This window comes from Vidua chalybeata, chromosome 14, assembly GCF_026979565.1.
Source record: "Vidua chalybeata isolate OUT-0048 chromosome 14, bVidCha1 merged haplotype, whole genome shotgun sequence".
In the NCBI taxonomy this organism is placed as follows: Eukaryota; Metazoa; Chordata; class Aves; order Passeriformes; family Viduidae; genus Vidua; species Vidua chalybeata.
In genome coordinates this window covers 19,973,651-19,988,617 of record NC_071543.1, presented here as the reverse complement: position 1 = coordinate 19,988,617, position 14,967 = coordinate 19,973,651, and the positions used below count along the sequence as shown (strand labels likewise).

The following is a 14,967-nucleotide window of genomic DNA, read 5'->3' as shown; positions in this document are numbered from 1 at the left end:
AACCTCCTAACCTGGTTGACTTGTTGGAGTACATTTCATGCATTCTTAGCAGATAGGCTGAAGGAAACGCCTTGTTCTGCGCAGCTGGAGGCTAGAAAGTGTGGGGAGTTCATGAACGTGGCTTGTCTTCTGCTGCAGTCGCTTCAGTGCATGCAGAGCTGGCCAGACCCAGGAAGGATCCCGACCTGCTGGACACAGTATGAGTGTCCCACATCTGGAAAATCTGACTGGTGTGACGCTGCTGCTGACAGTGAGTTAAGGTAGGAGAATTCACTGACTTCCTCAAATGTTCCCTTACTAGATGAATAACTTGATGAGAGGGAATGCCGACTTGTTAAATTGTGGTTTAATACTTGAGAAGTGAGAGTTCTTTTGTTTTTCAAACTGGTTTGAGCAATATGAAATCAAGAATGAAGAGTTCCCTGTCAGATGCTCCCATGCTGGTAAATTAATACTGCTGGCAAGTGTGGGGATTGTGAAAAATATTGTAAAGTATTAGGTCTTGTGGTGAGCTGTCAACAGCCACCACTCTTAAGCCTGTGTTGACCATGGGTCCTTGTTCACTTGAAGGAGAAATAACTTGGACAAATACTTGCACTATTTTGCCATTATTAACCCATTCTAAGAGTAGTGAGATATGAGCTGAGTCCATTTCATCCCGAGCTCCACTTCTACTCTATTTTGACAGTGGTTTGTGTCAGACACAAGTTAGAAGGATTTCTGCCTTTTGCAGACCTTGTGCTGGGTGATGGAATAAGGAAGTTCAGGTAATGAAGACTACAGTGCTGCAAATTCAGGTCCCGTCTCCTGGGACATTAGAATTCTTATGCCCATATGATCATTGAGAGGACTGAGATGTAACCTAGATTATACTCAGCCTTCCTCTGCCTACTTGTTGGAAATCACAAGAGATTTTTAAGGGAAACACTGGAAAAAAAGAGATAAGTGACCTTTTTTTCTTTAAAATATATTATTTTTTCAGCACTTTAAATGGTCGCAGTCACACAAGCTGCTGCACACAAATAAAGGATGCTAAAGGAGCCCAGAATTAATGCCAGGAGCTACTTAAGCATGTTAATAAAGTGGTACAAAGATGTAATGGCTTGTACTGAGTGAAGAATGGGAAAACTGATCCTCTGGGCCAGCGCTAATGCTTCCTAAATTGTATGTTGATGTGTAGTGCTGGCACAGAGTAGGAAAAGCTGCTTTGCTTCTTCTGTCAAGATGACTCCTTGTCCTTTCTCAGGCCATCTGGTTGCTCATGTCTTTGCCAAGCTTTCACTTCTTGGATTGGAATTTTCGATGGCAAGTGCTGGCCCCCGGCTGAGCAATCATAAAGTTCCCTAACCCAAATCACAGGATGCTTTCCTAAAACAAGACTGAGAAAAACCAGCATCTCTTCCTGTGCTCGAAGTCCTTCCAGTTGTGTGGCCAGGTTGTGCTAGTTCCTGCTTCCCCTCATGGACCTTGGAAAGGTGCCTGTAAATTGGGAGGAAGTGTTTCTTTAAGTTTTCTATGTCTGGGAAAGCTGGGTCAATTTTAAAGTTGTGAAAGACTGTCTTCCGAATCAGTGTGACTTTGCAGTCCTGCTCTCACTGCTGTGTTTAGGTGAATCTAGGAGGATGGTGCAAAGCGATAGAAATTCTAAAATAAGGACTAAGGAGCTCCTGAATTTGGCCATGAGTTAGCAGTTGGTGACAGGAGACTAGGGCTGGCTGAGCAAGTGACCATGAGTCAGGGAGAACTGAACAGAGCACATGGTGCTGGGAGATGGAGGCAAACAAGCAAAACTAAATATGGAAGCAAATAATAAACATGGAGAAGAAGTTTTTAGGTGAAGGCTTAAGCATTACAATGGGGATAGATTATGGCTTGACAACTTTAATCCTCATGTTTCCTAATACTTTCTGAATACTTGTCTTGCAGCCTGAGCACTTTTTTTCATGTGCAAGAAAATTCTGAGAAACTATTTGAAGGCAGACTTCACAGGCACTTCAGGGTATCCTTTGAGACACAGATGAGTGCAGTGTTTATTGGGAAGTTTCTGAGGATTAGGGGATGTATGACTACGAAAGAAATCAGATGAATGTATTGAACTGGGTTAAGTAGTGGTGTGTATTGCAGAGTTAGTTCGATGGAAACACAAATCTAATGATTCATGAGGTTTTATGTGGTACAGCTGGCTATTGGCCAAAGGTTGCCCTGATGTCTGAAAAATAACAGCCTTCCTTTTGCTACCAAGGTAAATCAATTATACTATGCAGTATTGTGAGCTGACAATGAGCCTGGAAAATTGAATAAAACCAGCAGGCACTTCATTGCATTTGTAGCCTGAGCCTTGCTAAATATGATTTTGATTAGAGCAGGGCTTGTGAGCTCTGGCTGGGAACTTGCTCCCTTTGGCCAGAAACTGTACAAATGCATGAAAATGATGCTTCTCCAGGGCAAGCAGTGACACTCCTTGTCCTACTCTTACCACACCTGGCAGCAGAGATTTTTAAAGAGAACAAAAAGGAGTCTTCTGTTGACTTCCTGCAAACTATTTTAGTGTAGCTCCTGCCTTATACCTGTAAGTTCTGGTCAACCCACAGTGTGTGTTTTAGCAGTCTTGCTTCAAAGTTTTAAGCAGCTGGCAGAACCACCATGTTCCTAGGTAAGTTGTTTCAAACAAGAAAAGGTTATTTCTTTTGTTGTTGTTTTGTAGTGTTTTTTTCACTTGAATTTGCCATGATTTGAATTTCCAATAATTTAATCTGAATGTCTTTTTCCAACAGGCAAAGCAACTAATTATTCTTACAACTCTTTTTGTTTTGGAGACCTGTGCTGACAGTGATTAAGGTACTTCAGACTTTACCTTATCTAAAACTATTATTTTCAGCTCTAATGTAGTATATTGGGGTTTGGGAGTTTTGTTGCTCTTGTTTTGTTTGTTTGTTTGTTTGTTTTTCACTCTGTCATTGTTTTTTGAACAACACAAAAACCTAAATTGGACAAAGCATTTTGATAAGTTCACCCTGAACTTTATTCAGGGATAGTGCCACCTCTGAATTATTTTTTTAAATATTTCAGTTCTTCCAGAGGGCACATTCGCAGAGAACTACATCCTAAACCCAGACTTAAAGTCAGGGTGAGAAATGAAAGCTGGTGGGTAGATGTGCCCATTCTGTCCAAGTATTTCATTTTAGAAGTGTCTAATAAGGAAATCAGTAAAGAAGACATGCATGGAAAAATCAGAAAAACAGATAATCTAATCCTACCAATAAGTGTTCTTCTGGCCCCTACCATTTTTGGGAGGAAGCTGGGCTCACCACTCACTAGGCACTTGAAGTTAAATATTGTCTCTTTGACCTGTCTGTTTTTTTTTGGTTCTGTTTGTTTGTTTGGTTTTGGTTTTTTCCCTGTGGTTTTTTTTTTTTTTTTTGTTGGTTTGGTTTTTGGTGGTTTTTTTTTTCTTTCTTTTTTTTCTTTTTTCTTTTTTTCTTTTTTTCTTTTTTTTTTTTCTTTTTTTCTTTTTTTTTTCTTTTTTTTTTTTTTTTCTTTTTTCTTTTTTCTTTTTTCTTTTTTTTTTTTTTTCTTTTTTCTTTTTTTTTCTTTTTTTCATATTTTTCTTTTTTTCTTTTTTTTCTTTTTTTTTTCTTTTTTTTCCTTTTTTTTCTTTTTTTTTTTCTTTTTTTTTTCTTTTTTGTTTTGCAGAGACTGTTCGTCTGTGAAAATGGAAGAAACAAAAAAGCTTTCCCCAAAGCTGAGTAAAAGCAAAGATCCTGTGAAAACAGAATGGGGATCTCAGAGTGTGGTGTTCACATATTTCCAAGGGGACATTAACAGCATGGTAGATGAACATTTTTCTAGAGCTCTCAGCAATGCCAAGAACCCCCAAGATCTGAGCACAAAACACAAGGGTGAGACTGTTGTCCTGAAAAACTGTGAGCTCCTTTCCACATGTGAGCCTGGTGTTGGATGAGGATGACTGGCTTTTACTAAGGAATTTAAGATCCCTTGAGCTTAAATTTGAAATTGTTTGCAAATAGAAAGCAAGAGAATCATACTTGTAAAGACCTAGGCTATATAGCTGGGAATTCCTGGGTAAATCCCTTTGATTGCTGGAGTGATTCCTAAGCTTTCCATGGACCTGTTGGCAGGACCAGGTCATCATTTTCCAGCCAAGTGTCCCCATCATTGCTGCATGCAATAAGTGCATTATGACTGAAGTTATCATCTTCACAAAAACATATTTGTCTAAGCTTGCAGGTGTCAAAAACCTGCCTAAGTTAGTGGTTGTGTAGTACACATACTACAGTATAAATACTTAGTAGAAAGACTGGTGATGGTTTAATCTGCTTTTATTATGAATTTGTGGTTGATTTTTAAGATAAATAGCACTAAAGTGATTTTGTATTTCTGTAAAAATGAATATGCAATCTGGTAGCATTCCCTTAGAAGTCCACTGGAATTTGCCTTGGGAAAAAAGTCAGAATTGATGAGACTTCAGATGTTTTTTTCTCTTTTTAAGTAGACAGCATGTCTCCGCATCAGTGGAATTTCTCTTCGCATTGTTACAAACCATATCCATCATCTTCTTCAACAAGCATGGCAAATTCTGCTCTGAATTTTTCTGCTGCTGGTGTGGTAGGCCAGTGCCAGCCATCATCTCTGCGGAGTCGTCCAGCTCAGCCTGCAGACTTATGGCCCTTCCCTCCAGCTGGGACTCCCAGTGTCACCGGTTCAGTGTATCCTCACACCCTCCCTGACCTGCATGCTGCCGATGAGCTGATCTCTGACAGGAAATACAGTTCTCTTCTTGGCCTTCTGCAACAGGAAAGATGCTTAACATCCATGCAAGAATGCACCATGAAGCAACACTCAAGTTCTTCTTGTATGACTGGATCTGCGAGGTTACAAAATATGAGTCAAAGTTCAGCTTCTGGCGGAGGTAAGAAAATACTATCACTTTATTCTTTGGTGACATCTGATGCAAAGTGACAGAATAATGCCATCTGTTCCTAAGCTTTTCAAGCCGGATCCAACTTCTGGCAAACTCACAGAAATCTTTTACAGTACGTAACCCTGATATGTACTGTGGTACTTGGAATCAATTAGTCATATAGGATGGGTTAATCAAAAAATGTGCAAAAAATTGTGCCTACTCACACAATATTTCGCCTTCTGGCTTACATTGGGAAGACATTTAAAGGGGCTATAAGCATTATTCATAGTGCTATCTTAATCTCTAATACGCATGGGTATGAGGTGTGGTGTATACCAGATGCTCCCTCATTGGGACCAGAAAGGGGTGGCCAGGAAAGATCCCTGAGCAGCCTCTCTTACTGTGCAGGCTGTTAATTATGTTCTGAGTACAGGGTGGGAAACTGCAGCCCTTACCAGCATGGCCAGGGTTTTTTCTCCCTCCCAGTCTGTCTGTAGCTGGAATGGTGAGGGTACAGGGTCCAGTGGACCAACCTTGCCTTGTCTCCTGGCTAAGAGCTCCCTGCCATGAGGTGCTGCTGCCCTGCCTCCTGAAGGCTATGTCTGCTCCTTGCAGATTTCCCAGAGCTAAAGCAATTCACACGGTGATGATTGTTGCTTATTATCCTCAATTACTAGGAATCCCAATCCTAGGTACTACCAGTGCACAGCAGAAAGATGCCTGAAGTTCATTTATGTCCCCACAGCATCTAGATCTACTGGATAAAATTGTTCTCTTGTGAGTAATTCTGCCTTTGATAAGGTCTCTGGGGTCAGGCTTCCTGGCCAAAGCGCTGATGCCCATTCCGGTACACCTGCATGCTGTTCCTGGGCATTCCCCAGTCAGGCAGCTTGACACTGGTCTACAAGGAAAAGGGTTGTGAAATTGTTTAGGGAGTCTTCTGGAAAAATACAGTGCGTTCTTCCTGGTACTTCTAAACAAAAAACATTGGGCATGTGAAGAAGCAATCCTGAGGCTTAGGTTTTGAAAAATAAGCAGCTGTGAAATACCTCCTGTTTACCAAGTTTTGAAACTGCATCTGCAGGAATTTGCCAGAATGTGGGCTAAAGACTGCCTGCAGAGACAAGCAGGAGTTTATCTACAGTTCCTCTTTTGAGGATACAACAGATCTATGTTGTTATGAGGACCCTGACTGTACGTGTTTTGCTAACTCATTACTGCTAGAATGTCTAATGCCTGTCTGTGTCTTTTCATGTTAAAGGGAGAGTGTCTGTATCTTCAGCTGGAATGCAAATGTTCTGCTCATGGTAGATGAGCAGAGGTTTTCTGTATGTATTGCATAGGCACCCTCGACTTTGTGTAGGTAATGGATGAGAGTTTAATTTCTTTAAAGACACTGTCTGAACTGGGATCTCATTTAAGAACAAGGTAAGGTGCCCTCTTCCCCCAAGGGGGCAATGTGAACCTATCAAGACTTGGGAACCCCAGGAACAGACTCCTTCAGAAAAAGAGCTATTTCATTAGATTAGTCTTGTGTTGATAACAGGGAAGTACTGCTAACAGCAGTGGACTTTTTTTCCCCCAAAATTTAGAAAAAAAATGAGTGGGGAAAAAAATGAAAAGGAAATTAAACAGTCCAGTATTCCCCAGCCATTACCAATTAAAGCTATTTCTTTCAGGATGTATACAGGGTCTTTCTGAATATTTGGGAGCCTCTAGAGCACCACACATGTACACCATCCTTGTGATTATCAAACAACCCAACAAGGATCAATAAGAAATGGCTGATCCATGTTCACAGGGAGTCTTTGGCAAATCCCTAGGATGTGTACATTTAGTTCCGCTGTTGGAGTCCTTGTTTCCTGGCTCTATTTGTTAAATATACTTCTTCTTGATCTGTGCCATGTTTAAGAACAGCTGATATTTATATTTATGGAAGTGTATATTGCTGTGCCAGACAGAGCTCCTCAGCACCTGTGCTATAGGCTGGGCTGCAAAAGCACAAGGTTTCTTTACTAACTAATGTCTACTTTTAGCTCTGTGCTGAATCTCTGCTCATCCCCAGTATTTTTGATTTTTTTTTTTTAAGAGAGGAAAGCAAGCTCTTACCAAGGTTCAGAAAATCCCAGTGTAAGCCATGCCACTGCAGGTGAGTAAAGAAACCAGCAGATTTAGAACAAATCAAACAGCAGCCTTGCTTATGCATGTAGTATTAAAGATTTTCCTTGTTTGCTTTTGTATTTCAAAAGCTCATTTTTTCCCCAGACAGAACCACCACTTCCCATAACTACATTAACAAAGAAGAAAAAAACCACTACACTATATTAAAATGACATGGGTTTTTTTTACCCCATCTACCTTAGCTTTTGTGCTTATACCTTCAGGCTGCCATTTCACAATGCCTGTTTTGCACTCACTGTCCAAGTTTCAGATCCCAGAAAGATAGAACAGCCTTTGCTTTGTACCTCAAGCACGCATGTGGTAGCATTGCTGCAGTTTGCACCAGCAAACCCACTATACTGCTGGGTTGTTCTAAGAAATTATTCCCAAAGCATTTAGACTTCCTTATTTTTATTAGTCTCTTGATACTGGTCATACCCCGTTGTTGGTTCTTTGATGTGCAATGCTTTGGGGATACTTTGAAGAGGTTATTCTAGTAAGGATTCTTTTGCACCAAACCCAAAGGTGCAATTTCGTTTGCACAACATCTTAAGAGATTGCAAGGACTGTGCTGTTTGACTGTCCTGATGCTGCTGTGTCTTTCAGGTATTCAGATTCATGACAGAAGACGAGATTTGTACTTCTAGCAACTGAATGTTTCTACTTTGTTCTGAAAGAGAAAATTATTTCTGTGAACTTTTATTATTTACGACTGTGAATCAAGAAGAAATGAACTGCAGCTGTCCTGTGTTTTTTCTCTCAGCTGGAAGAATACATGTACTAGTTACTGTTTGGGGAATGACAAAACAATCCTTTTCTATACAGTAAACAATTTCTTATGTTTGTGGTATTAACCTGGCAGTATGTTTGTTGTGGCGATATATTGTCTATTTAAGGCTTTTCATGTAGCCCTCTTGAAATTACTCCTGCCCTTTTTAAGCTTTCTGTGTTTATTAATTTACCACCTCCTGATAAGAAGTACAATTCTTATCAGTGCAGCTGATAACCTGTAAGTGCATAAACCAGTAAGTTAGCATAAATTCAATGCTTCAACTTCTTAGCTTGATTTGATATCTCCATATTGTTTAAAACAGTCTTAGGCCACTGGCAAGAGACTACAACCACAGGCCAGCAAAGCATATTATTTATGATTTGAAAGTGCTGCAATTTATGACCATTCTTGCAATTCCTAGGGATACTCTTCAGAAGGTATATAATATACTTATGTCTGAAGGCTCTGTTTTGCCCTCTCACTAATGTATCATCATCCTCTAGAAAGCAGTGAATTCACAGTAGCTCTGAGAGGAAACGTTGATTCTCATTGGGTGCAATTAAAATACCATTCAGCAAAGTCTGCAGGTAGGAGTGCTCTTTTTTTCCCAGCCTCTCTGCAGAGGTAAGAGATTCTTTTTGTAAATAAGCTCTGTGGGTTTATTTTTTTCCTTCTCCATTGGTTATGAATTAATATAATACAGCATGATTAGCTTTTCCTGACAGCTCTATGTAGTTGCTGAAGGCAATTTGACCTTTGAGATGGCAGAGATTGTGATTTTTATAGAACAAATCCTGAGCTGGTATAAATGGTTATGACTTACATCAGATATCTCTGCTGCCACAGCTCCAGTTATAACACCTTGTGTAATTTTATAAATAATATGAGTTTAGCAACATCAGGTGTTTATGGTACTAATTTACAAACTGAAATTTTTAAAGGAATTATTTTTTTTTAATTTTACAAGTTTGCTCCAGTAGTTACATGTTCTACATCAATCTGAGATCACAGGGGGAGCTGTTTTAGCTAAACTAATAAAAGATACACCAATGTCCTGTCTTGCTATAGATGAGCACTGAAAAAAAAACCCACTCCTTTTTAATATTTCTACAAAAATCCCTTTCTTCTAAGTTTACAAATAGCTCTCCAAGTAGTTTTGTCTTGTTATCCCAAGTCACTAATTACCTGATTTTTAAGGCTAAATGGTAATATAATCTGACTTCATCAACAGGCCAAAGCAAAGATTTCCAACCTGTATTGTGTACATCTGTCTTAGTATGTGCTACAACTCTAGTGAATTATAATTCTATCGCTTAAAATTATTGAATTTTTTTTTCCTTCCTCTTCCATCCCTTCCAAAGGAAAATGCTTATATAATTTCTCTGCAAGGTCTGAAAAGACAGTCTATTTAAATGCTCTTAAATGTAATGCTTCCCTTGGGAGGCTGGGAATATTCAAGATGACTTATAAAACCCTTGGTTCTGGTGAATCAGACAAGTGGTGTTAGGCAGTGTGGGTGGGGAAAAAAAAAAAAAAACCTTGTTTTTAAATGTGTGTCCCTTATTGCAAGAACGTGGCTTTTAGAGGAATGAGGATGGAATAGAGGGCTGTGGCACAGAGGCTGTGCTACTTTGGCATTTTGTCTTACACCACCACAGCACCATGCACCAGAGTGTGCCCAGGTTTATGGCATCTCACTGCTCTTCTGCAATAAACATAATTAACCCATCACTACAATTTGCCTTTAATGATTTAATATAAGAGAGTATTGAACATTTCACAGCAGTTTTCTACATCAGGTAGGCTTTTCTTTACATATGCATAGATTAAAACAATACAGATATACATATTGGTTTCTTTAGAATATTGTTTGTCTGGAGTGGAGTGTTTCTTGCTTTCCAACCCAGGATGTTGCTGTGTTCCTGTGCTGCCCTGCTGCTGTCATGCTCCAGTGACTGTCTTCACTCCCATTCAGCGTGTACTCTCCTTGCTGGCAAGGACTTGGCAACTGGGATGCTGCATCCAGCAACTGCCATCTGGTACTTTCCAGTTATCTTTGGTCCCTCCTCTGAATCCAGCAATCTTGGAGGTGATGGGAGAAGGAATGCTGGATGTTCCCCTTTCAACAGCTTCTGATCCCCTGAATGCCAATGGACCTCTGCAGAGACCATTCCAAAGGGTAGACTGGGGCCAGGTGTTACATACCTGTAAGTGTTCAAAAAGTGTGTGGATGGGGCTCTTGGGGCTGTGGTTTAATGGTGAACACAGTGCTGGGTTAATGGTTGGATTTGATGATCTGGGAGGTCTTTCCAACCCATAATGATTTTATTATTTTCTATTAATTTACTGACCCTGTGAGAAACCACTACTTGCATTTAATTGGGTGTCCTCTAGTCCAGGAGTAACTTGTTTGCACAGATGGCTTTTCTGATGGGCAGATGAGATGCCAACTACATACTTTATGAGCTCTGGTCAGAGATTAATGTGTTTCTGAGATGCATTAGTCTCAGAGATTGATGTCAAGCACTGGACATACCTGCCCTGTGTGGAGTCTAGGACTTTTTTTACTCAGCTGCAGGAATGGGTGTGCATTTTTTCCACCATGTCTGTCCCAGGACACAGACACTTTGCAGGCACCTTGCTTTGACTCCTCACATGAGCTGGTTCTGGTCCAGGTCCACCTCTGATGGTTAGAAAAGCCTTGTGGGTGGCTGGGAGCAGCAAGCTGGCTTAGCTACTCCACCCTGCTTTAGTCACTCATTAGCAGTGTTAAAAATAGCCCCAGACTGCTGTGACAAACAAGAGAGATTCTTTTTGCTGTGAAAGAAAAACCTAAAGTGTTATAAAAAAGAATGCTCATCCCTTTCATCCCTTTCAAAGGGAACACAAGCTTTCATTTGCTTTCATTTCTGTTCAGGTATCAATTAATTTGTCTCATCTCAGGTAAGCAAGTGACACCTCATGTACCCATGTGGCATGTAGCCTTTGGTAAACACTCACTCATTGCTGGAATTTTTTTCAGTCTTGTGGTTTTTAATCCCCTTTTCTGGCAGGCTTTACCAAGCACAGCAATCCTGGTCCAGGGTAAAAGTGTGATTGCGCCACTTTGTTCTGTGTTCTGTTTTCCTGCAGTACCTGGTTTAAAACATTGCATGTTTTGGACTCAGGGCTCTATTCCACTTAGCTGCTGACCCACTGAGAGTTTGGTTTGGTACTCCTGTGAGCTAACATATATCATTACACTTGGAGGATTTCGGCAGAAAACTGGTGCAAACAGGTAGTTTTGGTGCCTTGGTATCTGGGAGGGGTTTCAGTATCACAGGCCAGAGGGCTGTATGTTACAGGTCTGACAATATTGCTGCACAAGCAGCTGCACTGTGGTCATATGCTACAGATCACAACTTATTTACTGAGGAGGTACAAAACTAGCTGAGTGCTGGGCAGGCAGCAGCTGTGCTCTCCAGGACAGCACAGAGGATGCTTTCAGGTGCCTGGAGCCATAATGGAGCTGGCTGAGCCAATGTGAGCCAACTCATATGCGGTGTTCCCCAAAACAGGGTCCAGCAGGAGTGCCTAGGGTCCCCTGTGAGCCACTGTGAACCTGGCTGAGCCCAATGCCAGGAATTCACTGCTGATTCATGTTGTCCCCCAGCCTGGTTTCTAGGTGGGGGTTAAGTTGGGTGCAGCAAAGCCCTGAGAAAAGTGGCTGGTTCCCTAACCTTCATCCTCACTCCCATCTCCTTCCATTGCCCCAGCCCAGAAGTTGCAAGCTCTGGATTTGTGTCTGACCAGGGACATTTGTGTTTTCCCCATCTGTCTTTCTCTAAAAGGTTAATGCTAGAATCAGCATAGGCTTGTAAAAATATTATCAAGAAGTGTTTCATTTTGGAATGCAGCAGTGTTACAGCTCCTGCTTATGACCTTTCTACCTAAGATGGGGATAAAATAACAGCTCTTTCCCACACAAAAATAAAAACTTTCTATGCTCAGAATTATAAAGCAATCAATTAGCTCCCAATACCATGTTTTCCCAGAGTGAGATGTCACTTTAGATAGATCCCGCTGCCAAACAGAAAAACAAATTGAGTGGATGGAAGGAAACTGAAGGTACTGAACACCCAAAGGGCATCTCTGGTGACTGAGCACAGCCTAAAATAATCCTGAACCAGCTGTCTGTTGGACACTGTCACCTTGAGCCTCGTAAGCAGTGCAGAAGCACCCATGCTCCACGGGCTCCATGTGAACTGCCCAAACATCATCAAGTCTCAAGCATGTGTAGGATAAATGATATATAAGAGAAGTTGCCATGTGCAGCTCCCCAGCCAAGAAACAACGTGTGCAGTCTGGGTGCTGTGCTCAACCCACTCCAGGGGAAAACACATCAGCTAATTAAAAGTGATGGGCAATAAGGAAAGTCTTCCAGCCGGACTTTTGGATGCATAAAGTTGCTTGTTTTTTCTTTCCAAGGTAGACTAAGTAGATTCTAAGGAAAACTATCTGGCTTTAGTTAAGCTGTCACATAACATAGATATTTGAGGCATGTGATACTATCACAGTTCCACCCCACGTTGTTTGTTGGTGCTGGATTTGTGCCACATTTTAAGAAAATATTAGCATGAAAACACTCTTTTTTCCCCTCCTTTCCAAGGTTGCACTAATGACTGCTGACTGTAAGTGTGCAAGAACAATCAGGCATTATTTTGCATGCAAATGACAAAGGGACTATACTAGAAAAACAGCATTAAGGATTGTGCCACTTGTGGATGCCCAACAACCGAGTTTGCTGTATAGCACAAAGGTGAGTGTTTTATTCTGAGTAAAAGAGACGGGGAAGGAGAGGCGGGGCCTGTTTCCACTCTGTTCCATGCAGGATTTAAGCACCCTCTTGCTGACACCTACATTTGCAAACAGAGCATGAAATGGTTGCCCAGCACCTGCCCTGGACAATTGGGAGTGTTTTTCTGGGTTTGTTCAAATCTGTAGGACCAAGATCATAGCTTGCACCACTGTTTCCTGCAAAAAAATGATTACAGAGAATTCGCTTTATTAGATGGATTTAAGGCATTAAATCCACATGTATCACTTCTAAGGTGGTGCATTGAACAGAGTTGGTCTGTGGGACTCCTTCCCCCCGCCGCCCTGGCCAGGGCTGAGCTGCTGATAGGGCATGAGTCAGGACAGGGCTGGAGGATGAGCTGGGTCTGAAGAGGAGGCTTCTAGGTCTGCCTTTCAAAACACGCTGTTGTGGAGCTTGTCTCATAGGAATACGAGTGGGATGGTGGGACAATGGGGAAGATCAGGAGGCAAAGTCACAGTGGAGCTCACAGACATGGGCAGACAGCAAATCAGGGATGTGTCTCATCCCTGCAAGGCATCCTGGGCATCATCTTCCTGGCACAGGCACAAACAAGAACCCCCTGCCTGCACAGAAACCTATTGTCTGCCCACAGACTGTGTAGAGGTATCCCAAAAAGCAGTCGCAGTTGTTTGGGGTTTGCTTTTTTTTTTTTTTTTTTTCCTTGCTTCACAGGAAAACAGCCTGAAACTACTGTTGAGAAATGACAGTTTGGGAAGCAACTCTTGGATCATCCTACAGGGTGCTGATGCTGCAACAGGCTGCCAGCCTGCTCGGATTCCAGGCAGTTTTCCCACACTGACAGGCTGCAGGGCACAAAACAACCGTGTAACGGTGACTAATGAGAACGGCTGCCTGTGTCTATGAGGAAGGCTGGGAAGGGAGGGGTTTCAGGGAAATAAAAGCCTTCTCTATTGCTCCTCCTTGCCTTGGCAAAATGCTTTCTGTGGGTTTACAAACTGGGGGAGCACAAGAGCCAGATTTACACCCCTGTGCAAATCCACCCCCTGGTCTCTCATACACACAGCTGCAGCAGGCACAAAAATCTGCTTTAAGACAAACTGAAAAGCCCAGGATTTCCTGGTCTGATTCTGCTTTTTATGCTTATGAAGGCAGACAGAGGCTCCCTCAGATGCAGCAGAGCATCAGGAGCTGCAGCTGTGGCAGTCCTGCCCATGCCTCTGACTTTAAGTCAATAAGAGCAGGAATGTTGCACATCTCTGTAGGCATGATCAAAGGAAGAAATTATTGTCCCTAGTCTCTCTGGCTCAGTTTGTGCAGTTCTGGGATTGTGTTCCTCTTTTTTAGCAATCTTGAAAGGAGGGAGAGAAATCTATAATTAAATCAATGCATATGTAAATGAGCATCTGCCAGAGAACCAGTTTTACTTCTTTGTGTAAAACATATTTCTGTTGATGCATCATTTGTGACATATTCTGTAAGGGTGTCATTAAACTGGATTTTGACTTGATTTAAGCAATTAAATGAGACAAACCATTCTAAGCATTTGCAGGATTTTTTAAAGCTGTTACATTCGCTCTTGATGTGTGTTCGGCTGACAGCTCCTTTGGTGATTTATGATTATTCAGAAGTAGGTTTGCAGGTAACAACCAGTTTTTGGGTTTTCACTGACCAAATGTGGTTGGATGTAAAACTAAGAGCCCTTCTTGCTAGCCTGCATTCAGATCTGGATTGTTTCTGGACTTCTCTTAGAGCCCTTTGGAAGCAATGGCTTCACTCACTTCAGTCTAATTCCTTGGTGGCTCTAAAATCAAGTAGCTCTATTTCATTCATCTAGCGTACAGGAAAAATACTGAGAACGTGTAGTCTTTATGCCATGAAAGAAGATACTGTTATTGCTCATTTAGGAAATTAGTCTGGTCTTGCATTTTATCTGAATGCTCAGTGCTGCTGTGTAACTGAATATTCAGGGATAAATGTGATCCATTATTTTTTGTTTGTTTTCAGAGCTTGGACCTCCCTAAATCTCTCTTCAAAATATTTAATGTATTCCTAGCTGATCTCTTTGGAAAAAGTAATAGTATTGGTGATTGTGCTGTCTGCGATCATTTATTCTGCAGTGACACTCCAGGGGTTGCTGGGATTCTGTGTTGTGCTTGGGTGCTGCTGGTGTGTGGGCAGCAAAGTCAGAGGATGAGCATCTCCTCCTAACTTGGGAAGTCCAGCTGTGTCAGTATGGCTTAGTCAGGAAGGTTGCTTGATCTCATCCTGTTATATATGTATTTTTTCTGCAAC

General features: G+C 41.5%; 1 protein-coding gene across 1 annotated transcript; it reads left to right on the top strand.

The window, feature by feature from the left end:
* The first annotated feature begins 152 nt into the window (after positions 1–152).
* VGLL1 (vestigial like family member 1) lies at positions 153–7,934 on the top strand. The gene is made up of 6 exons (XM_053955779.1): positions 153–260; positions 2,775–2,838; positions 3,694–3,899; positions 4,514–4,930; positions 7,014–7,073; positions 7,691–7,934. Exons 3-6 carry the CDS (start codon positions 3,713–3,715, stop codon positions 7,729–7,731), a joined length of 705 nt encoding a protein of 234 aa, XP_053811754.1. The 5' UTR covers positions 153–260; positions 2,775–2,838; positions 3,694–3,712; the 3' UTR covers positions 7,732–7,934.
* Positions 7,935–14,967: the final 7,033 nt, after the last annotated feature.

Coding starts and splice junctions, on each gene's coding strand:
- VGLL1 (XM_053955779.1), top strand. CDS start 3,713: ATGGAAGAAACAAAAAAGCTTTCCCCAAAGCTGAGTAAAAGCAAAGAT. Junction 3,900..4,513: donor TCTGAGCACAAAACACAAGG/GTGAGACTGTTG, acceptor CTTTTTAAGTAG/ACAGCATGTCTCCGCATCAG. Junction 4,931..7,013: donor AAGTTCAGCTTCTGGCGGAG/GTAAGAAAATAC, acceptor TTTTTTTTTAAG/AGAGGAAAGCAAGCTCTTAC.